Source organism: Strongylocentrotus purpuratus, unplaced genomic scaffold (assembly GCF_000002235.5).
Source record: "Strongylocentrotus purpuratus isolate Spur 01 unplaced genomic scaffold, Spur_5.0 spur5_scaffold_5, whole genome shotgun sequence".
Taxonomy (NCBI): Eukaryota; Metazoa; Echinodermata; class Echinoidea; order Camarodonta; family Strongylocentrotidae; genus Strongylocentrotus; species Strongylocentrotus purpuratus.
Window position 1 is genome coordinate 22,312,137 of NW_022145611.1, and position 10,518 is coordinate 22,322,654.

At 35.4% G+C, this 10,518-nt stretch overlaps 1 protein-coding gene across 1 annotated transcript; it reads left to right on the top strand.

The window, feature by feature from the left end:
- Window positions 1-8,129: 8,129 nt before the first annotated feature.
- LOC764184 (N-alpha-acetyltransferase 20) lies at window positions 8,130-9,742 on the top strand. The gene is made up of 3 exons (XM_030999358.1): window positions 8,130-8,263; window positions 8,717-8,853; window positions 9,436-9,742. Exons 1-3 carry the CDS (start codon window positions 8,130-8,132, stop codon window positions 9,519-9,521), a joined length of 357 nt encoding a protein of 118 aa, XP_030855218.1. The 3' UTR covers window positions 9,522-9,742.
- Window positions 9,743-10,518: the final 776 nt, after the last annotated feature.

The window sequence follows — 10,518 nt, forward strand, 5'->3', positions numbered from 1 at the left end:
TTATCGGACATCTCCAATGCATGGCAGTATGGCGTAGATCAATGCGCATGTGCACGGAAATAGCCATTACTCACCCACCCCAGAAAGAGTAAATATCGGATGAACGTGGCTTAAACGTCAATACCATGGATACCAACGTCGATGGAAAAGAGAAGATGTTTATTTTAAAAGTATGGATTAGAAAAAAAGCTATGTGTATCATTTCATATTGACCATTGTTTTATGACATCCACCCACTGTCGAGATCTTATCATGTTTCATGGTCTGAAGATCTAGCCGATCTATAAAATTATCATAATGCAAGGCAAAAGTGCAGGATTTTTAATGCTGTCAATTAAGTGAATTTGGACATTAAAATCAGAGGATATTTCTTATACCTTTTTGTTTTTGAGGGGAGTACAATGCCTTAAAATGAAGGTTAAATGTCGTGTTAATAAAATGCAGTTCACAGAAAGGTAGATGCGTAGTAAATTCAGTCTGTGAATAGCTCAGTATTGACTATCATTTCCAATTAAAGCTTGTAGTTGATGGATTGTGTTTGTGAAACTTAATTTCTAGCACTCGATCTTGATGACAGCTTTTTTCTCTGGATATTCAAAGTAACAAGTTTATTTCTTTCGATTTTATTATTTTTTTTTCTCGCTCCTATTTTGCTTGAAAGTTGCATTTTTTTAAATTGAAAAATATGCTTGAAGACAGCTACATCATATAACTTAAAGAAACGAAACAAGCCATAACCATACGAAACTCGACATGTAATACCTTGTCATCACCAGAATGTATCCATATTTTGTATCTTATTTTTAAAATAAATGTAATCAATGTCTGAGCCTTTATTTGACACGTGAGGAAATACGTCACAATATTGGATCGTGGAAAATCACACCGTATGTGGAGCTTTCCACAATCTAACGTCATGGACCAAAATAGAACTACACGTCATGTTTCTCGGCAAAAAACAAAAACAAATAGAGGAAGCAAAAGAGAGAGGGTAGTGCATGAGAGGAGTGAAAGAGAGATAGAGAGATAGGCAGAGAGAGAGAGAGAGAGAGAGACAGACAGACAGAGACAGGCAGAGAGAGACAGAGAGACATGCATAGAGAGAGAGAGAGACAGACAGACAGACAGAAAAAACAGAGAGAAAGAGAGAGAGTGAGAGAGATAAAAAGAGATAAGACAGAGTGGCTCTCTTGGTTCACGATGAAAGGCCCTAAGGGAGCGTGTCTTGCGAATTAGTATACTGCTTATTTGAGCAAAAGAGAGAGGGTAATCATAAAGATATCATGGAAAGGCGTAAAATGCAATTTTTCAAGACCCTTCTTAGACCCCCGAACGCCCCTGAACGTAAGCCAAACACACGAGCGTAACGAGCTCTGAGTAGTGACGTCACACACTGGACAAACAGCTCAGTGACGGCCGCCTACCGGAGTCGCGTGTCTGCAGCTAGCCAGCCGTGTCCCGTGTGTGACGTCACAAATATTGACGCTCTACAAAGGACCGCTGAAGGCAGAAAATCTGGATCTCGAAACTAACATTTTTAAGAGTTGATTACTGCGGGCCCCAAACATATTTTGAAGAGGAGAGTTGTTGTATTTGATCAGTAAGGCTTCCCCTCCGCAATGATATGAGTTTTGCATCAATTCAAAACACTTTTGATTCTTCGTGTGTCTACTTTAAGTGAAAATTGTGAATTCATTATACACACTATAGGTAAAGCCCTAAGGTTGGAATGAATTTTCTTAACCACTTTCCATTAAATGATTGTGACAATCTGATTTATTCTTGATAGAAAAAACATAATTTGAAGAGTCACAGGGATTGATTAATGAAGCTCTGAGAAGATACAAACTCCATCTATAAATCATATTGTCACAATCAGTTTATGAAATAAGGCAAAGAAAAATTATTCCAACTTAATGGACAACAGCTTATCAAAGAATGTAGTTCCTTTGGACTATTATTGATAACATACGGATTTGTGTTTGAATGATTGCAGCTGCTACATACCCACCCTTCTCTTCGAATCTCCAAAACGTTGTAACCTATACAATTTAGATCAATTAATAATATTGTCTTACAGACTATGGACTTTAAACAGCCAATCAGCGCTCGTTATATTCGCGCCTTGTTTCTTTTACTTTCCGTTTATATTGATCGATTTCGGCTTTCTGTTTCATTCTTGCGTTTTTACTCTGATGAGTGCAAGTCGAGAAGCTTTATTTATGGTTCTTTCAACGCTATTAGGGACTTTTAGATTCGCACGAAGATAATAGGTCTATGCTACGATCGACGTCCTTTTAAAGCACTGCCGTGAATGGAAGTACCACGTATCAGTCCACGCAAATCTAAAAGTCCCTATTCTCAGACTATGGACAACCATTCCCCTTTCTCTATACTTCGACCCCTCTCTATCTCTTATTTCTTCTCCTTCTTTCTTCAAGTCTCTGTCTTTCACCTGTTTCTTTACCTTTCACACCCGCTCTCCCACCTTAACGCACATAACCAGTATTATATAAATACATAGAAAAAGGATGCGAAGAAATGGATATGAATAGCTTTATTTTTCAGGGAAAAAATATTTAGAAATAAAAACAAAACAAAAGAAAAATGTTTGCAGGATAACAATAATAAAAATAATAAAAATAATAATAATAATAATGGTGCTTATAAAGCGCTTTCCACCGAAGTCTCTAAGCGCTATAACAAACAAAATACAATGACAAACAATAATAATTACATATTTAAAAAAAAGAAATTACAAATAAACCTAAAAATTACAAGACATATGAAAAATACATCAATGTGAATATTTAATCAGTTAATCTTCAAAAGCTATTTTGAATAAATGTGTCTTAAGACAATTTTTGAATTGTATTGGTGGACAGTCTGACAATTTTTGCCATGTAAAGGTAGTTTGTTCCAAAGTTCAGCAGAATCTTTGCAAAAAGAGCGATGACCACAAGAAAGAGTTGACACCGAAGTATAGACACGAGGTTAAATTGTGAAGATGACCGTATATATAGATTGCGTGAGCATTTGTATTCCTCGATTAGTTCTTGCAGATAAATTGGTGCCTATTCATGAAAACATTTATAAGTTAAAGCCAAGATTTTGTACATAATGCGGTACATCACCTAACATAATTATCCCAGGGGTTGTAACCATTGTCAACAGATGAAAGAGTAAGAAGGAGTCAGGCAAGCTTATGCTTTCATTACCATTTTGTTGACGAGATACATGTCATTTGACCAGCCTAGTTTACTTTAAAGCGAGGTAGAATTTAGAGAGAGAAAACAGGATTTTAGAAAAAGGCCAAACGAGAAGATGACGAAATAGGGAAAGAGAAGAAAAGAAGAGGAAAAGGAAATAGGAAGAGAATAATATTAAATTGAAATTGAAAAGTGTGAGAGAAGACGAAAGAAGAGAGAGATGTGGGATGCACAAAATTGGGAACACCAAATTCGATTTACCAAACATTCCATGTTATTTGACAAGGAATAGAAAACGCTTGAAACCAATAGTTTATAGATACATAAATGATCGACTCAAGAGACAATATAGGCAAATATACATAGGTAAATAAAAGCAGATTTAGAAAGAAGTATGTCCAAACAATTCACTAGTTGCTTGTTATAGAAAATGCTTTCCATCGGTACAATTTTGTCAATTTAGAAGAGAAAAAAAACGGTAAATAATATTTAAACACTCGATAATTGTGTAGATATCTTTAAAGGTTACCCGAGCTAAAACAGGTGCCGTCTTTATGGTGTCGTCCATTTAATCCCTCTATAGACTATAACTCCAGTCATACGTTATTGAAGAGTTTGCAAATAATAGAAAACGACTGTTCATGTAAAAGCAAAGTCAGACTTGTAGTGCGTCTAAATGAGAGACCGCCGCGTTAATTTTGTCTGAAATATTTTTTTTCTTTCTCAACACAAATTCCACATTTTCCAGATACATTCTCTCATCAGTTGTGGACACAAGCCTGTCGGTCTTTGATTACTTCTCCTCCGTCTTTTGACCATCCACGGTGCCCGTGACCGTCTCGTAAGATGGTGGTAGTGATTCAGTAGAAGCTGATTGAGTCGTCACTTGTGTAGGTCCTCGATCGGATTCGGTCTGTACCGCAGAATCCTTTTTGACTGGAGCACTCTTTCCCTGAGCATTACAGCCCGTCAGTATACCAGACTTCTCTTGTTCCTTTTTCTCAATCGCTAGAGCCAGCTTCTCCTTTGGATTGTCCCCCGATTTGCAACAGCAAAATACTACAGCTATCAGTACAATTATGCACAATGGTGGGATTAAGAAAACGAGCAAAGTGGTACTGTGCGAGGACGATGATGATGACGACGATGATGATCCGTGATGTCCTCCAGTGTGCGAGATCCGTGTTCCTCCAAATGAACCTGTACGAAAGAGCACATAGTAATAAATATAATCTTTTACAATAGAAATGAAGATTCTCTATATCTGTCAGAACATGTTTTAAATGTTTACAGATCTGTCTGTCAGGTATGAAAACGAAAGTTTACTTAATAAAATAATAAATATCATGATCTGTGTTCCAACATAAGTAGTGTAGGTTTGTCATTGAGAAATCAATCAGCAAAAACCCTTTAAAAGGTCATTACATATTGAATATGATAATGAAGACGAGATGAAACTAATAACAAGATTGTTATGAATGAAACAAATAATAGGGATATATGAAGTTACAGAGAATATGCATTACAATAATATAATTAATAGGCAAAATCCTCGTGAAATTCCACATATCTTTCGTAAAATGATTGTGCTATTATTTCAGTGAATAATCAATAAAGATTACTCAATAGGTTTACACATTATGAAAGAAAAATCTCATTTCTCTTCCGGTATAAATGTCATTGAAAGTGTTTACACCAACTGTCTATTTTTGTGTGTTTCATTTGTCATCGTTAGCATGTGTCCAATTTCACATGGAAAAGATAGTCACAACAGATTGTTCTTTCTTTTTCATAAAACGAGTTATATTTGAAAACAATTTTGTTGTCGAAGCTATCAAGCAAACATTTTCGAGTAAAGTCTCATCAACAGGGAGAAAAGACTGCCCAAAGTGTATTGCCTGGGGAGCGTTTTTTAAGCACTTCCTGACGCTTGAACAATGTAACTGAGTAGCCTACTTTTTGCATGACCACTGTTCCTACAATACAAGAAATTCTCAAGGAGAGTCTTTATATTTCCAGTAACATCATGCACCCAGAGGTGGCGCTCCCGGGGGGAGGGGTGCAGGGGGGGGGGGCACAGTGCCCTCCCACTTTTCCAAGTACAAGAAATATGCCCCTTTAACTATGTAAGAAGTGCCCCTTTTGATGTAGGAAAAGTGCCCCTTTTACTTTGACAAGTCCCCCTTTTAATTTTTAAAAGTGCATCCTCCCCTTTGCACCTCTGATAAGTGCCCCTTTTATTTTGAGACGTACCCCTTTTCCTTTGACAAGTTCCCATTTTCCTTTGCAATAAGTGTCCATTTTCCATTCTCATAAGTGCCTTTTTTAATCTCTAGTTAGTTCCTCTTTTCAGGTACGAGAAGCGCCCCTTTTCACTTTTGATAAGCGCCCCTTTCACCTCTGATGATTGCCCTATTCAAATCTGAGAGGTTCCCATTTTGCTTTGACAAGTTCCCCTTTTCCTTTGTAAAATGTGCCACTTTCCCTTTTAATAGTTCCTTTTCATTCTCATAAGTACCCCTTTTTATCTCTTGTAAATGACCCTATTCAATTCTGAGAGTTTTACTTTGACAAGTGCCCCTGTCCTCCTGATAAGTGCTCTTTCCATCTCTTTATAAATGCCCCTTTTATTTTGACACGTCCTCCTTTTCCTTCCTAATAAATGCTCTTTTTACTTTTTTTAAGTGCCCCTTCCCCTTCTCATAATTACCCATTTTCATCTTTGATAAGTGTCCCGTTTATTTAAACATGTGCCTCTTTTCTTTCAACAAATGCAGATTTCCCTTTATCATTAGTACCCCTTTTCATTCTCACGCGTGCATCTTTTCATGTATGGCCAGTGCCCCTTTTCACCTCTGATAATTACTTTTAACAATGATATGTGCCCCTTTTTCGTCGACTAATAAGGAACCTATCCCTTTTTCATAAATGCCCCTATCAAAATCTGATGGGTGCCTTTTTTCCATCGACAAATGCCCATTTCCTTTTCATCCCTGGTTCATGCCTCTTTTATTAGCGTTTGTACTATGACACGTGCTCTTTTTTCCCTAATAAGTGTTTGAACCCTTTGCATAAGTGTCTCCTTTTCCTCTCATCATTAAACGTGCCCCTAATTTCAAGCGACTAGGAGCAATTTCCCCCAGAGCTCGCTCCCTACGCTCGCTCGTAGTTATAGATGTTATAATTAAGTAAAGTATTAAGTACCAAAGATCTTTTCAGTCTTACGTTATGAGAATGTGCTTATAACCCCATCAGGATTGGGTTTTTCCTCTTTATAAGATGTAATTTTTCGCACTTCGACCTCACAAATCTTTAAAAAATGTCCTCGCTCGCTTTGCTCACTCGCAACTAAATTTTCAGACCATCACACCCAACTGCAAAGACCCATAAGCACTTTTCTAGTGCTTATAAGGTGCATCCAAATATATCAAAATGGTCAAGAATCACTATCCAGCCAAAGTTCATGTGATTCCATTCCTGATTGTGTAATCGCCTCACTCTCCTCATGACCGGGCAATAATGCTTTGTTATACAATGTATATGGTGTTATTGTCATTACATATATTGAAAATGGAAATGATTTTGTCACAACGAGCAGTATCAGTGTACAGGTACTCAATTCAACTAGTTTCCAAGTATATTATCTCATGAATGTAACGATGATATCCCTATAGAATTAAAGATAAATTATCATTTTTATGTCGAATTTTAGTTTTCATGATTTCAACAGATCTTGAAAATTAAAATATGTTTAGTGTATTTGCACTATAGGCATTATACAACTCCAATCAGTAAAAAACAACATTCAATGCTATTACGTTCTAATGTCATAAGCGACATGAAAAGTTATTTTACATAATACCCAATTAAGTACATGTCTGGATGAGTCCTAACTGCTATAGAAAGAAATTTAAAAATCATTTACAATAAAAATATAGATTGTAGAGCATAGAATTCTCTGTTAATAATATAACTCGACAACAATGATTTGTCAACAGAAGTGTTACGTTTATTGCTTGTGAAAAATCACTGTTCATGATGGAAGAAAACAAAATAAATCTAAAATTCTCTTTCTTGGATAGTTGAAGAAAAGATAAAAATACTTAGCATCATGCAGTAAATCAATTAAAGTTACAATTTCACTTCGGAAAATAATTGACTGCAAAGATCATTTAAAAAAGAATCAAGATTATAAAGGGATGGCATAAATATTTGTGATCATTAATCAATGATTTTAGGGTTATTTGTATTGAAACGTAACATGATTGATCTTTAATACATATCATTTTCTCTTATCTTTAAGGGATTTTGTGTCTTATACTGTGCAAACTCATTATAACAAGGACATAGAAAATTATCTTGTCATACAAGGTATATGTATGATACAGTGTATTAATGAATACCAGGTAAGACAAAAAATATATACATAAAGAGCTTGTCCAAAAATGACTTGGTTATATGGAGTATCCCGTTATATGAGAGGTGTTTAGAACAAGTTACCATTGATAAGTAATCCTACATTCACAACCATGTTAAAATATTGAATAGTATTTCAATTTGAAAAATATATATGTAGTACTTGAAGATGGAAATCCACCCGAGCAAAACCATCATTGGTTTTTAATTCATTATCTCACAGTCAATTTTGTAATTCATTAACCACAATTTCGTCAACAAACATATTTTCATAATATACATAAAAGGTAATACAATCCATGCTTGTGTCATGGACTTGGAATGTTATGAACATTGCACACAAATACAACAAAAGATGTCTTCAAAACTATCTTCAATGAGGGAATCCCTCATCTTTCAGCAAACCTGCACTTATTCTGTGGGATAGGTTTTGGAAAATGTGTTTTTTAAACACTTTGTTTGAATTAAATGATTTCTCTTTCATATCCTCTTCATTGTGTAGTCATGGGTAAAGCTGAAGGATCTGCTGCCCAGGAGACATGGCATGGTCATGTGACTGCATTGTCTGTTGCTCCAGAGTATCGTAGACTGGGATTGGCTGCGATCATGATGAATATTCTGGAGGAGATATCGGAGAGGTTAGTTTTCATGCGATCATTACATGGGATACAAATAACTTTCTTTGAATTTAAATCCTACCCAGGGAAATACTATCTCCCTCACACCACTTACAATTTAGTTCATTTTCATTAAAGGCTGCATGGTCCTTTGAATTAAGAAGAAGCAGAAGAAGAAGAAAATAGGATTATCTTCCTTGATTTCAAACATTATAGAAGTATCAGATATTGGACTTATTTAAAAAGAGAACATGATTATTGATGACTTACTATTTAATTCATTTGTTATTGTAACATTGATAACCAATTCAAGTTGTCATCCCCAAGTGAATAGCATCTGTAGGTATAGATGGATACACATTTGATATTTTGGAAGCACTTTTGTAAAAGTAAGGAACAATTCTATCAGCAAATTAATTATAATAGAAAAGAGGAAGATATATATTGATCAATGCTTTCTTGTTGTTTTAACAGAAAAGACTGTTACTTTGTTGACCTGTTTGTCCGTGTGTCAAACGAGATTGCAACCAGCATGTACACCCGTCTAGGTTACACCGTATACAGGAAGGTATTGGAATACTACTCAGGCGATCCTGACGAAGATGCTTATGGTAAGTATGGTTGGTTGCAGTGGTATCAGAGGATACAGCAGGGTTTTTATTAGTAGATTTAGTAGGCATAAAGGTGAGGGAGAATGATGCACAAATGCATGTTGGAATATCTGAAAGTGATAGTTGTTAAGCAACTTTGTTTCCATTTATCCGATCAAATAATCAACCTTTATTTTTCTATCACAAGGCAGTTGCATTTTTTTAAATTTTTTTAATTCAAGTTTATAATTTGAACAATAAGTCCTTTTTATGGTGATGAGATGTTAGCGTTGATTTATATACAAATGCCTGCTATCCCTTTCTTACATAGCAAGTCAATAAAATGTGTACAAAGCAGGTCATTTATCATGATAGAAATGTGTAATTTAGTTTTGGTTTTGTTCATAAAAGCACTTTCTCATAAGAGTTAAAATGTACCAAGAACTAAAAATATATACAAACCTTGATTTTTAGTCAAATTTGATACAGTCTTTGTTATTTTTTCCTTTGTAGTGGCCCATCAATTGTTGCATTGGCGATTTAGATAGAGAGTTTGGGGGTAATTTAGCTAATGATCTCATTTGTGTTTTCTTTTCATGAAAGATATGCGGAAGGCTCTGAGTAAAGACAAGGATAAGAAGTCTGTGATTCCTTTGAAGAACCCTGTCAGACCTGCAGAAGTTGAATGACAATGAGCTGGTAAACTTGACTAGGAGCATTGGAACTTAAGACATCATGGTATCTGAACACAGGATACATCATTACCCATTACAGGACAATGTGGCATGTATTCTTTTAGGACAATTCAGTGATCTTCGTTAGAGAACATACTTAACATTGCTCTGAAAGATTGCACCATTGATTCACATATTTTGACTGCCTTAAGGCCTCCCCAAAAAAGTTATGATTCCTTCAGAATGTTTGCAATATCCTAAGTCGCCTGGAATTCAAGCTAAATGGTTATTTAAGGTATCCTTTTGCAGAGTAGCCTTTATTAAAAAAAAAAACTAAAGCAACATTCAAAATATGCTCATTTACATGTGTTTCTATGTGACATGTGGAATATCATTGTAGCTATTGGAGGCTTCACAAAGCATAGCAATTGACAATACGATTGATCGATTAGTTGATTGTACACAGCAATCAGCTGCTAACTTTGTGTTACATGACCAAGCTGGCCCATTATTGTAGGCTATGATAAATTATTGAACTTGCAGTAGTTTAGTACCAAGCCTGATATGTGTCTGCCTCTCCGATTGTGGTAATCACTCCACTCACTGTGTATAGATAGATGGACATGTACCTGTATTATCATCATGTAATTCATAGTGTACTATTTCAACAATTATTTTATAATAGCAGCAAGAAGTGTAACATCTATTGTTTGAATTGATAATCAGTGATGATATTTAGGCCATACTGGACGTTTTATGCAGTCTCTTTGTGTGTCCTAAGCCCAATGCTCTAAGTTAGGTTTACCAATATATGTGATGCAATATTTTAAGGTTTCTTATGTTCTTTTGTAGACCTTGTTTTCTATTATATTTCAATTGCATTAAATAGCAGGAAACTAAATAGCATAATTTCAATGCACCTTGTTTCAATTGTAAAACTCATTTAAAGTTCTTTTTAGGTAATTGCAAAAAATACATTATAGGTTAATCCCATCTTGCAGACTTGGCATCA

Bases quoted from the DNA above. Each gene is read 5' to 3' on its own strand.
- LOC764184 (XM_030999358.1), top strand. From the start codon at position 8,130: ATGGGTAAAGCTGAAGGATCTGCTGCCCAGGAGACATGGCATGGTCAT. The intron at 8,264-8,716 runs GTTAGTTTTCAT...TTGTTTTAACAG, and splicing joins CTGGAGGAGATATCGGAGAG to AAAAGACTGTTACTTTGTTG. The intron at 8,854-9,435 runs GTAAGTATGGTT...TTTTCATGAAAG, and splicing joins TCCTGACGAAGATGCTTATG to ATATGCGGAAGGCTCTGAGT.